At 31.6% G+C, this 15119-nt stretch overlaps 1 protein-coding gene across 7 annotated transcripts in view; it reads left to right on the forward strand.

Annotated features, from left to right (window-relative positions):
* Window positions 1-15119, forward strand: part of LOC106092969 (fasciclin-2) — a 212720-nt gene that overhangs the window by 157092 nt on the left and 40509 nt on the right. For 5 of the 7 annotated variants that reach the window (XM_059367933.1, XM_013259927.2, XM_013259944.2 and 2 more), the window contains exons 3-5: window positions 3407-3575; window positions 7703-7756; window positions 14606-14769. In XM_059367933.1, coding sequence (XP_059223916.1) covers window positions 3407-3575; window positions 7703-7756; window positions 14606-14769 — 387 coding nt within the window. The remainder of the gene's footprint in view (window positions 1-3406; window positions 3576-7702; window positions 7757-14605; window positions 14770-15119) is intronic. The other 2 variants (XM_013259935.2, XM_013259952.2) reach the window with 1 other exon arrangement.

The following is a 15119-nucleotide window of genomic DNA, read 5'->3' on the forward strand; positions in this document are numbered from 1 at the left end:
ATTAATTTTTTTGTTTCTCAATATTCAATACCGAATGTCCATCAACATCTGTTTAAGCAACTTAATATGGTGTGAACAATTGTTTATTTACTGCCCAAAATTATGCCAAACCAGAAAACATATATCCAAATTTTTAAAAACTTATTTTATTTGTTCATTGCCCAAAAATCCCATGCCAAGTGCCAATTATAAAATCTTCGTTTGTTTGACTGCACCTCCACTCCCTTCTCCTTCTTCAAATTCGCTCCAGACATTACTGTGTGTGCATTATGACATTTCTGACAGCTGCCTTTGTACTGTCAAATTTTCTTTCTCTTGATAGCATCTATATTCAAAACTAAAGATTTCAAACGCATCCAGATGTGTGCCCAGCCATACCAAGAACCTCCAAATCTGAGACACATGAGGAATTTCAGTTGTTAGGCCACAATTTACCAGTTCAAGAAGGAAGAACAGCATCTTCTGCTTACATTTCATGCATTTTTTATGGCATTTGTTTATATGTACATACATGCGTCTCATCATCGTGTGATTATAAATAATAAAGGCCATGATAAGCATGATAATGTGGATGATGTTTCTCTTAATTTCATTTGAAAATTTCGTTATAAAATCCAAAAACAGAAAGATGAATGTTTGGAAATTGCAGTTGTTGATGGGCTTTTCAAACTTCAGAAAAACAATCAGAGGCAAAATTAAAAAATGAATTCGAACGAAATAAAGAAAAATGAGCGCGATATGTTGTCTTCACTTGAAGTAATGAAATCTGTCAAAATTTTATATCTTAAATGAAATGTTGTCTTAATGGGAATGTTGAAATGTAATGACTTCATCTATATGGCTTGAGTAAAAACAGAAAAGAACAAAAAAACATGAAGAAAATACATTTATAACAACAAAAAAAGCAAAAGTCCACATTATAAAAACGATTTCTATACAATTTTATAAAAATTTATTAAGACGATATATTGAAATTTAAATGTGTACATAGCCATAATAGATATTTCGGAAGCTAATGCAACCAGAAAGGACGAAGATTGGATGATAGATGAAATTAGAGGGCTGAGAAAAGAAAGAAAACACGTATCAATCAACAGTGCCAAAAAATCAAGTGACAGCAGAGATTAAATTATGACTTTAATCTTCATAAAAAAATTACAAGAAGCTTCCGGAGTTTATTGTAGAACATTGCCAGGAATTCTATTCGATGAAAACAACAAGGGTGTTTTCAATATTAAGGAAAAGAAACGCATTTGTCAAGAAAAAATAATGAAAAAGTTTACACACGATAAAGGGTCGAATAGTAACACTATGGAAACCGACCTGACGGGAAATCCAATAATTATAAAAGCACTGGAGCCTGCAATAAAAGTAATGAAGGAGAAGAAAGCATCAGGCACGTGTGAAATACTCTCTGAAAACCTAAAATTATAGATGATGGGAATATCCAAATGATGGTCTATCTTTTCAATGACACTTATAAAACACATTGAAAGAAAATGCTTCATCGCATCAATGAATGCGTTTTATTAGTATGTTTTCATTAATTCGATGAACATTTCATAAAAACAAAGAAATTTTTCATTAATGCAATGAAAAGTTTCATTACTGTAAATTCTGTCATTTAATGGTTGACAAATACAACTATGCATCCTAAAGAATAGAATAAATTAAAAAAAGTTGTTGAAAAACGTTAAAAATTTAATGACTTTAAAAAATATTTTTTAAATTTTTTTTTCTTTTTCCCTCCACCATAGGATGGGGGTATACTAATTTCGTCATTCTGTTTGTAACTCCTCGAATTATTCTTCTAAGACACCATAAAGCATATATATTCTTGATCGTCATGACATTTTGAGTCGATTTAGCAATGTCCGTTCCTCTGTCCGTCTGTCTGTCGAAATCACTCTAACTTTCGAAGGAGTAAACCTAAGCGCTTGAAATTTTGCACAAATACTTCTTATTAGTGTAGGTAGGTTGGGATTGAAAATGGGCCATATCGGTCCATGTTTTGATATAGCTGTCATACAAACCGATCTTGGATCTTGACTTCTTTGGCCTCCAGAGGACGCAATTCTTATCCGATTTGGCTGAAATTTGGTATGACGTGTTCGTTATGACTACCAACAACTATGCTGTCTTAAGCCTCTAGAGAGCGCAATTCCTAACCGATTTGGCTGAAATTTGGCATGGCGTGATTTTTTATGACTTCCAATCGGTTGATAACTTGATATAGCTGCCATATAAACCGACCTTGGATCTTGACTTCTAGAGGTCCTAGATTTCGCAATTCGTATGCGACTTTGCACGAAGTGTTCTGGTATGACTCCCAACAACTGTGCCAAGTATGGTCTAAATCAGGCCATAAAATGATATAGCCGCCATATAAACCGATCTCCCGATTAGATTTCTTTAGGCTATATGGGAGGCAATTCTTATCCGCCTTAGCAGTCGCTTCGGCAAGATTGATTGATTGGAGGCCACCGTATTGAGTTCGAATCCTGGCGAAACCATCAGTAAAAAAATTCAGCTGTCGTTTTCCCCACCTAATGCTGGCAACATTTGTGAGGTACTATGCCATGTAAAACTTCTCTCCTAAGAGGTGTCGTACTGCGTCATGCCGTTCGGACTCGGCTATAAAAAGGAGGCCCCTTATATTCATGGAAATATAAGATTCCCCAAGCAATCTATCCAGAGGAAGAAGAGAAATGTCATGCCTAAGAAATATACAGAAGTGGACCGACTATAGTGAAGAAAAAACTTTCCTAAGAGCGGCTTAGAATAGGCAACTTACGGGAAATTTCTTTCATCAGTATAGTCGGTCCAGTCCTGTTTATTTTTTAACCATGCGATTTCTCTTCTTCCTCTGGATAGTCTTCCTTATATTTTACACTTGACGGTTGCTCGGGGATTCTTATATTTGCTGTTCCTCATAATATGTCCTTGGTATGATAATTTCCTTCTTCTAATAATTCCAATCCTTTTCAGTAAGTCCATACTTAGAATTTATTTTCATCCGCCGATTTTATTGTTCATGTCACAACTGCAAATGCAAATTTGCTCTTGAAATTTCCATTAAGAACAGGGGCAAACTTACCACAGAACAATTTGAAATAAGATTAAAAAATTGTTACAATTAATTAAATAGTATCTTTATCAACTCAAATGTAGGATCGCTAAGATCCAAATACGGTTACCAAATATAGATGAATAAGAAGAAATGTATACTCATGTTGTATGATTTATTACAAAATACCTTCATTGATGGCCCTTTTTTTAATTCTTCAACATGTATTTAGTTCTGTATTGGAACTGTAATTTTGTTTATATAATTAAGGATATGTAATTCTTTAATGATTGTTATACATTTCATGTTTATTATTTCTTTTTCTTCATTTTTTTCTAGCTTCGGCTGTCGATGAACCTAGACTGGAAATTTTTCCCTCACAAAAAGTCCAAAGAAAAGCCGTGGGTCAGGCCATGATTCTAACCTGTCGCCCTAATGTTCCTTCACCTAATCTAGTAGCTGATTTGCAGTGGAAGGATAATTTAAATAATACGATATTGCCCAAACCGTAAGTACAAATATGCCTTAAATCAATCCTTTTACTTGTACAACTTCCTTAATAAATGAGCGTATTTCCGTTTCCTTCCGGCAAAAGTCACTGTAAAAATATATGTGTGTACAAAAAGTAATAACAAAAATATCCACACAGTTTAAACTGAAACCCACCTTCTATGTACTCGCATACCCCAAAATACATGGTGTAAAAAGTATTTGCAAAACAAATCCCTAAGTAACTAAACATTTGTTGCAAAATAATCAAAAGACATATGTTAATGTTAAGTAAAGTTTTTTTTTTTTTAAGAAAATTGTAGATTACTAAACAAATTAGCAGAGGGTATTTGGTGTCTTAAAAAAATATATGTAGCTTTAAGTTAGACTTTGGAGTTTTACGAACTAATGGTTTATAAACGCGAATTCTTAAGACAATTCTAAAGGATCTTACTTTAACAAATATTATAGCACTGAAGCTAGTTATGCAGATAACGTCTAGCCATCGAAAAAGAAAAGCTAAGTTTAAATGATTGCTAGCATCTGAAATCAGACTCCCTGTATATAGGTTCATCTATGGATAGGTGCAATATTCAAAAAATTTAACTATTTTTTTAGATCGAACTTCTTTCTAATAATTGGTAATTCCAGTTCACTTAATAAATAATTTATCTAACTTTCTTAAATTAATGTTTTTATTTAAACGGTTATTGTGTGTCAATACATCACATTTTTAAGATTACACTTAAAGAAAATCTTTCCAATATTTTGCCTTTAAATTAAAGTTCTTGTTATTATACATTTCCGTTGTAGCCTTCTAAAATCTCTTTTTTATGTTTGTTATTATTTCTTAAATAATCGTTGCCAAATTCGAATAGTTATAATTCGGGTTTTGTTTTTTTTTTTTCTATATCATTTTTCTTCTCTTTCTCTTCTTTTTACAGTATTGTTAAACAAATGTCCAGCACGTAAGATTAAGTTTCTGTTTTGTTTTGTTGAATAAAAGCTGATGCGTTTTGCAAGAAGCACTTAAAAGCTTAATACCTTAAATAATAAATGCAAAACTTTTAAGAAAATTAATCTAAAAATGTTAACTGCAAGCTTTTTAAATGCTTTTGGAAAAAACAAAATGTAACCGATAGTTTAGGAGATTTTTTAAGAAAATGCGTTTTTTATGTATTCTCTTTATCTTTCTGCAGGATTATTAAAATAATAAGAGACAAGTAAGAATATTATAAATGAACTTTGATTAGGTATTAGAACCTATATATATTAAAGCAATTAATTAGTCAAAAATATATATAAATTTTTCACTTTATTAAATCAGTTAATATTGATATACCAACCCTACAAAGTGTGTTACAGACGTAGTGAATTTGGCTGTAAGGCTTATTTTGAGTTCTTCAGTTTTATGCTGTCTTGTATAATATATATAAAAATGTTTATTTTAAGTTAGGTTAAGTTGAACAGAGGATGCAGATATCAATCCGCCCCATGCCACTTTAGACATACACCTAAGCCAGTAATCAGCTTGTTGTGCGCTCTAAAAACTATAAAGTAATCTCTAAAAAGAAAATTTTAAGTTAGGAATTCCGTGCTACTTACAAAATCCTTAATTGTTTTCAATTCCACTCCCCTAAGTCGGTTCATGTCTGGTATTGTGTCTCCACCTAAGTGACGGTATCTGTTAGACGCGTAAGCCATGACAAAGGAAATGCTCCAACGTCTCATCATCTTCCCCGCATGCCCTACACATGCTATCACTTGCCGCATCGATTTTATATAAGTGAGCTCGAAGTCCTATGTGTCTCGTTATGATACCAATAGCTATACTGACCTCCTTCTTACTTCCTTTATTAATAGCCTCGTCTTCTTACGATCTGCATCCCTCCATAGGATTTTCGCCGTCCTACCGACCGTTTCGCTGTTCCACAATGTTGCATGGGCATTCGTCGCCCACTCCCTTAATTCGGATTGCGTCGACCCGAAATGCTTCGGGTTAACCAAGTATATTGACGGCAGTCCTCTGGCCTTCACCGCCAAATCGTCTGCCCTTTCATTCCCCCTTATTCCGTTATGGCACGGCACCCAAACGATGCGGATTTTGCTATACTCAGAGAAGGCGTAAATCTCCTTCTTACACTGCAAGACTGTTTATGATCTTACCGCCCTGGTTGTTATTGCCCTTATGGCAATTTTACTATCGATAAAGAGGTTCACACTCGTCGTCTCGCGTTAGCACCACACCACTTGACCTATTCCGTGATCGCCCGGATCTCCACCGGCAGAACCGTATTATCGTCAGTCAGTCTAAAACAGATCTCAGTCCCAAGGTTCTCAATGGCACGGTGCACTTTCATTAAAGCTTGTCGCTTTTGGTATCGGTAATAATTTCGTTCGATTTATATCGAGCTTTCTCAGAGATCGCACTATTCGAGTTGTTGTAGATGGGTTCTCATCAAATGGGTATACATTGGTGTGCCTCAAGGCTCTGTCCTTTCCCCTTCCCTTTTTCTTATTTTCATTGACGATCTATTGGGTCAGACTTCGCATCCAGTCTAATCATTTGCCCACCGACATTGACGTTCAAAAATTTAAGACTAATATAATTGCCAAGGCAATGCACTGCATATATAGGGGACGTCCCCTGCATGTTGGTTACATGAAAAAAAGTCGTATCTTTAGTTATAGGCGAAAATATATAACGAGTTGTTTATAAATTCAGAGATTTGACATGTCCTTTTTAAAATAGCAACATAAACGATTTATATTGGCAATGTAAAATTGTCTAGAAATATTTCTTCATCTACTTATAAACACATCTTTACTTTTAATTTCAGTGTTGTTGATTAAGCCAAAGAATAAACAACACTAGAGTTGCAAAACACCAAGATAAATTTATAACAGGCAGGAGCAGTTTGCCAAATACCAAAAATTGCGTGCATTATCTGTCAAAATCAGTGATTAGTGCAACTCTGATTTAAATAGTTCGCGCCGGAGGCCACCGTAGCACAGAGGTTAGCATGTCCGCCTATGATGCTGAACGCCTGGGTCAAATCCTGGCGAGACCATCATAAAATTTTCGGCGGTGGTTATCCTCTTCCAATGCTAGCGACATTTGTAGGTAGTATGCCATGTAAAAACAACGGCGTGTCGCATTGCGGCACGCCGTTCGGACCCGGCTATAAAAAGGAGGTCCCTTATCATTGAGCTTAAATTTGAACCGGACTGCACTCATTGATATGTGAGAAGTTTGCCCCTGTTCCTTAATGGAATGTTCATGGGCAAAATTTTCTATTTGCAAATAATTCGCGCCATTTTGTTTGTTTGGGTGTATGATAGTTCTTATCTACAATACACACCCACACAACGACAAGTTATAAAAATTCGTTGACAGATAGTGTACTCCGCAAGAAAAAACTGTACTTAGCTGTTTGTTGTACAACTGCCTGGATTAATATGTCTTAGCTAGAAACCAATGTTGTTGTTCATAAACTGAAAGTTGTTTATAAATCCAGAGTAATTTATAAATCCAGAGTTGTTTATAAATACAGAGTTGTTTATAAATTTCGATTTGCTTATAAACCTAAAGTTGTCCATAAATCCAGAAAGTGGTTTATATATCCATATAACCCAGAGATATTTATCTATAGTAGCTGTTCGACCCAATGTTGTTTATATACCCAGAGTTGTTTATAGGTTCAAAGTTCCTCATTAATTCATTTAGAAATTATAAACTCACAACAGTTTAGAAACTAGAATTGAATCCATATGTCCCTGAAATGTTTCTAAAACAGAGTTGTTTATATAGTAAGTTAGGGCTATAGTATAGTATTCAGTTTGAACCAAATGTTTATAAATTCAGTGATGTTCATAAATAAAGTGCTACATATTTACAAATCCCATGTTTGTTCTATGAATTTACAATTTCTTATATAGTTAGGGCTATAGTGCATATTATGCGGTTAACTATTATTCAAATCTACTCTAATATGGCTTATTCTACAACTTCCTGATTTCCTGCTATATTTTTTTTTTACCTAACACAATTTTAATTATGACAAACCAATTGTTTTTTGTTCTTATTTTTTTATATATATAAAAGTAATTTTGTTTTATTTTACTATTGAAACCCGTCTTTCTTAGGCACCAAATTTATCAACCAGTGTATGATTCCAAAGGACATAGAATACGTGATAAGTAAGTCCAGGGGGATAAATGCTAATGGTTTAAAAAAAAACATATCCCCTTTGAAATTCTTCAAATCTGCTTCCCCCCCAAACTGACTTAGTTTAGAACAAAATAAATGCTAACAAAAATGATTGCTTTACGATATATAAGTCATGGTTCAACATTTTGAATTAGCAAAACCATTTTTGGCCATTAATTAACTTTCTAGAAAAAGTAACACACAAAATTTTAACAAATATTTGCTAGAAGCAAAAAGAAAAAGAGGCAAATAAATCCCCTATCCCAAAGTCTTGAAATATCCCGCACGTCTTTCTTAAAGATTGAGTAGAGATAAAGAACTAAAGTACCATTCTTTTAAGATTTTAGTTGTTATTTCTGTTTTGTTTTTTTTTTTATTAAATTTGTTTTAGTTTTTAAAGTTTTGTTGTCATTTTGTGTGTATGTTTTTCTTTGTTCCTTGTATTTTGTTCTCTTTTTTACGATTTCATTTCAACTCATGCCATGCTTTTTTTCTCATTTTATCACAAGATGTTCTGGATCCAAAAACATACATTGGTAACATAATTAACCAACTAACATGAATGTTACTTTTGTTCTTATTATTCTTATCTTTAACATGATATGTTTTTAAGAATCATTAACATAGATCAATAAGGAAAACATTTTTTTGTTAGGTTTACAAAAATTCACATTAAATTTCTTTCATATACATGTTTAGCAGCCAGGTCATTATAATAAAAGCTGCATACTTTTAGGTTCGAATTAAAATAGTTTTTAGACAAACCGCTTCATTATGTATGATTTATGAGTATTCAACTTATTTGTCTATAAATTTAGAAGCCATAACATAAAGAAAGCCATATTTTGTTAAGGCTATGGATATATAAATCAAATTCGTATTATATGCATATTTAGAGGAAAGGTCATAATTATGAAATCTGCATACATTTAGACTCGGTTTGATAATAATTGGCTTCAACAAAATAAATAATAATAAAAAAATACTTGATTATTTCTCAGTACAACATGTAGATTCAATGGCCATCAGCAACTAATTGTTGAATTAAAAAACCTAATGAATTTGTATTATCGTTAATTAATTTTGAAACACTTTGATTTTAATATTTCTTTTTAATAACACTCATTAAAGGTTTTTCTTTTATCTCTTAATAAGTTTTTAATAGATTTGATTAAATCACAGCTTTTTATTTTTACTCTTCAATATTTATGTATCTTCATGTAAATTATACTCTGGGGAAAATAAATTAAACATATTTGTTGTTGTTTTTTTTCTGCAATCTTAATTACCTTAATGTCATTTTAATTGTCACACACTTATTTAAAGTATTTTTAGCTTATAAAGGTAATCAACCAATACTTTTTATACATACTACAATGACATACATAAATTGTATGCCCCCCAAGGTATACTTTACAATTAATACTTATGCGTTAAACAGATTTTTAATGGTCTGTTATATTTAAACATAAAGTCATGGTTTAAGCATTAAAATCTGTTTTATCTGACAGAAATTTATATACCTCATTTTTTTTAGTAATTTATGAATACAGGGTGGACTTTCACCCAAAAAAATTATATTGTTTTAAAAAAGATTTTCTGTCGATCCGATTTTTCGTGAACCGCAAATCTTCCACTTAATGTCAAAGCTCAACTTAGCCGCTGGATGGACCACCCTATAAAACATCTACAGTAAAAGGGCTGTGTGAACCCTTTTTTATGTATACACATTTTTTGAATTTGTTTCCATTTTTCAATAAGGTACTTAGAAATTTCCTTTTAAGTATTAAATTGCATATGTTTTTACAATTTATTCAGAAGCTGAACTTTCAAAACTTTGATATTGAATGAAATTGAGAAAAATTTCCAAATCTTTATAAATTTTTATTTTAAGGTTTTATCTCTTGGCAACGCAGCTACAAAAAAAATTCTTTTTAATTTCATTTAATAAGTTTATACTTTCAATAAGTCCAAACATATCTGAGTTTATTGTGGGTTATGGTGCCTCAATGTCATTGGCCATGATTTATGGTATGAATGTTGCACTTAATTTTGGTAAAATGAGAGTGCGTGCGCCAAAACTGCTATGCCAGCAAAAATTTTGCATGCATGAACTAAAATAGATTTCAAAGCTGGCAAAGAATTTTTCAACTCTGTTGTAAGGTCTGCAAATTTATTTATAGTACATGGGGTCGTAACCAAGTATGCGGCCTAAGTTAATCATGGTTAGTTCGGACTTATCAATTTTGCATTTTCTTGCTGCAAAATGTTCACATTAATAAACAAAGTCCTAGTTAAGGCACAGTGTATGTGTTGTCATATATCTAATGCTATTGCCCTCCAACATGGGTATTAAGCGTTTTTTTATATTTCCATATGCTATATTCCCAGCATTTACATGAGCCATAAGGCCCTGTCGCTTTGATTCAGATTCGTATGGTTTTGCATTTGTTTCAAAATTAGGTCATTTTACCTAATTAATTTTATTTGCCATCTCATCAAAAAACAACCTGCACCGCCTTTATGCTGCTTTATAATTATTACATTATTTTTTAAGGCGCTGACAAATAATTTGGCAAATACCATAAAATCTAACTACATTTGTGCGTGTTTTATTGAGATTTATTCGTCGAACGTATACCAGTATACAAATTAAAATCTCATTCAATGTGTAGCCCCTAGAAGTATGCTTTAATTTTGAACACACGCACTTAGCACTTACATGCTCCGATGGTTTTCGGAGCATTCAATGAACATGAAATGAAAATTCCCCAAATGTTTATGCAAATTTCATAAAATTTTATGACAGTTTATTTCACTTTACATTTGGCAAAATTTAATTGCATAGCTGTTAAAAAAAACTACAACTATTGTTGATTGCAAGCTATGAATATAACTGTGTAAATAGCTTTTTGCTATATTTGTTTAACAATATACATATCACATCAAATTTTCTTTTTTAAGTAGCAATTATAAAAATCAAAAAAAAAAGATTTAATTTAAAAATAATATTTATTATGGCATATCCAAAAGGGAGTGGAATATAGAAAATCGAATAAAAAATCGACTAATATAATAACATTTAATATAAATTAGAAGTTCATTATAAAGAGAAAATCAATAATATTGAAATAATATTTATTTAAGCATAAACACGAGAAATAGATAAACTCTGCAAACACAAATAAGGGGAATAATGTTCAATAAATCATACATTAGACAGCATTTAATAAAGCATACCTTAGGGGTTAAGTAAAATAATATTAAATGTTACATACCATAAACATACATTTATTTATTCATTTAGTCATTTTTGTAATCTATTTTACATTTATGAAATCCTTTTTAGCGGCATTTATTATTTTTCTTTTGCTGATGACTTTTGTGTGTATTTCAGCCATTCGAAACTTTTTAAGAGTATTTCCTTGAACATTTCTACAACGTAAGGGTAAAATCTAAACGAGCAACACTTCAATATTAGCAGAACTTTCTTTATTTAACTAATTGAAGCATTTGTCTTCAACATTTTGTTCCTAAAATATTCCAATGTAGCTTCAATGTAAAATCATTTATAATAATGACATTTTTATTTCATACATTCAACCAATGAACAATGTCAGATGGTCTTTTATGTCATTGCATTTGCGGCATTTTAATTCAGTTGTAACAATTAACCCAATTTTATATATTTACATTAAAGTCAAACACGTAGATTTATGCAAATAAATCTTAACTGATATGGCTACTACTAATTATATATTTGTAACTGCAAAGTTCAACACAATCCTTGATATTATTATTCCATCTACGTTCATTTTATTTATTATGACAACAAAATCCTTAACATAGTAAAAACAGCAACAACCGTAATAATGACAATAATTAATTTTTACCACTAATCTCAGGTGATCAACTTTAATTTGCCACACATTTACTTAAACTCATATGTACGCATGGGAGTTTGCGTACTTGCTGACTATCCTTTAATGAAACTCAATCAATTATTTGCTGTAACATTTACACAAATCTTCATTTAGATACACAATTATAGATAATATAAAATGATGGAGAAAAGTAAAAATATTGAGCAAACGTACACGTACATGATTTCTTTCGTTTTACCCACAATGTATCTTAATAAATGGGTCTATGTCAAATCTTGTTTGGGGTTGTGTGGCGGCAGGGGATAATTGTTACAAATACTATGTCTTTAGTGAGACTAGGGAATATGATGTTACAACTATGTTATCTGTATTAATTAACATGAAATCATTACAGCACCTAAAAGTATGTCATAGATTTCCATATATGATTGAGAAATTGCTTAATAGGAGTAATAGAACAGCGACATAAGCAATCGTTGTTAATAGAATATTTGTATCCAATTGACATTTATTCAATGAAAGGTGTCCTTTCAATTTAAAATTCATTTATTTGGAAACATTTTATCGAATTGTTGGTTATTATGGATTATTTTGTCTTAAAACAAAAAAAAATGTTTGAGTACATATATACATATGAGAATGAAGTTGTTTAAGAACGCCATGTATACAATACACACCAGAAAATTATTTAAAGTTAAAGTATTTTTTACTCACCGAAGAATTTAGGCAATGACCCAGAGCCAAAGAAGCAACATTCCAAAATAACGCTCACAACATTCCGTTTCGATTGCTGAATGTTTCTCATTTTACTTCACAAATGATCCCCAAAGTTTTCTTCGAAAAATTCTGTATTCAAACATACCATCTTATTTTCATTTAAGGACGCTTCTCTCTGTTTCTTTCTTAACTAACTTTTTTTTAGATCTAGGGTGATCAGTTCGGTTTGTAAAACCTGGTTTTTCGCATTTTCCAGATCAGTATACTAAACGGTTTTTTGCCAACATTAACCCGCTCCTTACTTATGGTTCATTTCTTACAATATTTTGTGATAATTATCATATTTATTGAAATTTTGTCTTTTGAAAATATTTCCTTTCAAACTTCTGTCTTTGGGAAAATTCTATTAAAATTTGTCCATACACTTTTTTTAAATGTATTTTTGTCATTATAGAAAATTCAAATAAGATTTGTTCTTTGGAAAGTTTTTATCGAAATTTTTGTTAAAAAAAAAACAATTTTTTGTTTCAAGTTTGTTTTTTGCCTGCTAGGGCGAAGATCTTCAAATTTCACAATTTTCGTTTGTTTCTCTTTCGAGACGAGCTCACTGATCGCAGACTTTCTTTGCAAATGGAAAAGGAAAGCCAAAGATAGCAACACACACCAACCACTATGGGACGCGTTTCGTCTTAGGTTAGAAGACTTCAATATTTGGTATGTTGTATTGTATGCGCATTTATTGACTCATCTTTCTCAAATTTTGTTAAACGCTTTCCTCGACGACTGCCACATTATCTGAGAAGTTTGCTCGAAATCGATTCAGAATTAAATATAGCTCCCATATATATGTTCGTCAGATTTTGGGTAATTTGAAATAATGTTGTAATTTGTCAACCGCAGTTATTACAGTTTGAACATATTTACTCGTTTCAATCTCAAAAACTGCAAAACAATACCTTTCATAAAATAGTTGAACATTACTGAAATACTCTCAACTGCCAGCAGACTTGATATAACCAATACTATTGTGTCCCGTAGGTGTTTAAAACCAATGCTTTGGAAAACATTATTTTTTATTTATTATTATTATTTAGGTTATGATAAATATTCTCTCCTCCCCTCAAAAAAAGTACTATGTAGCCATCATTAAGATAGCAATTTGAATAATTGATCGCAACTAAAATTTAATGTATTTCACAATCTTCACTTTATATTTATTGAAATGTAATAATTTTATTTTTATCAGTGTTGAAAATTGTTTTTCGTTTCTTTTTATTGCATTCTTAAAGAGATTTATTGTCACACTACGAGATATCTTTTCATAAATTACCCTAGAACTGAGACATTCACTTTCAAGATAAAATCACACTTCACATTTATTAACATACACACAATTAAACTTAAAGCTACAATACTTAAACTCATACACTATCTCCCTCTCGGCTTTGCTGTATTGTCAATGTTTTTCCTAGTTGTATGCAGCAGTTTGCGTAAAAAAATCGATGTCCTAGTTTTCTTGTATCGTCATCGAGCCACAAAGTATGCAGCATTTTATCAATACAATCTTTAATTATAGGTTGGCAAAATAGCATATCAAACAGGGTAAAGACATTACAGAACAAAGATTTATATATATATAATAGTTAAAAAAAAATTAAAATTTCATAATAATCATTGTATTAAACATATGCAAGACTTTAATGCTCTTAGGAACCAATGAATGCATACTAAGCTCATGTTAAATTTACAATATACACGCATATCATGAGTATTAGACCATTGCATTTACTACATACATAAACATATAAACACAAACATAGAAGAGCTTTCCCCCCGCATATATCTCTTGCATACGCGGCCTCCATACATATAACACAATTAAAAACTTTCTTCATACTCCCCAAAAAGTATACTAAAATCCGAGAAGACCACCAACATCCACTACCACTAAACTCATATTTGGTTGGTTTTAATAGTGACTTTGAAACCATTTGCTCGCTCGCCTCATATTACACTTTTAATTTGTTCGTTGTGCTTTGCCAGCACAACAACTTGCCTAACTAACATTAAGGTTTAGAAGAGAGCTCTTTTGGGAACTCACCACATTACCTCTACCACAATCTTACAAAAATCCTTATCTTTGTGTACGAATTCTAATTAAAATTTATGCAATTTCTTTTATGCTTTTTCATCGTTTGGCGGAAAACAATTTCCTTTTGTGCAAATGGCATGCAACAGTATGGGGCGTAATCCACCCATGTTCACGGAGTATATGACCGGCACGGAGAGTTTGGCGCTTATCATCAACCACCTCAGTGTGGAAATGGAGGGCAAATACTATTGCACAGCATCCTATGCGACCAATGATATCCTGGAGACCAGTGTTACGGTTAAAACTTATGGTAAGTTAAATTAAAAACAAAAATGTGCTTTAGGGTTTGTTTTCATTTCAAAAGTTTATGGCATATTAATTGATATTTATATGAATATGGTGTCACAATGGAAAAGGACTTTATATTTGGAGTGCAACAAAAATACAAAAAAATAAGACATTTTATAAGTGTAAGCTTTTTTCTCTACCCAAAAGCAGGAAATATTTTTTTGCGAATGCTATAATAATAGATTAGGCATTAATTTATTATTTTATATGCATGAACAAACAAAAATCTTTTTTTGATTTGCGAAAATTAAGACCTATACAAGAATCCATTAACAGGGCTATGGGTTTCTCGTTTTATTAAGTCATATTTTA

This window comes from Stomoxys calcitrans, chromosome 4, assembly GCF_963082655.1.
Source record: "Stomoxys calcitrans chromosome 4, idStoCalc2.1, whole genome shotgun sequence".
In the NCBI taxonomy this organism is placed as follows: domain Eukaryota; kingdom Metazoa; phylum Arthropoda; class Insecta; order Diptera; family Muscidae; genus Stomoxys; species Stomoxys calcitrans.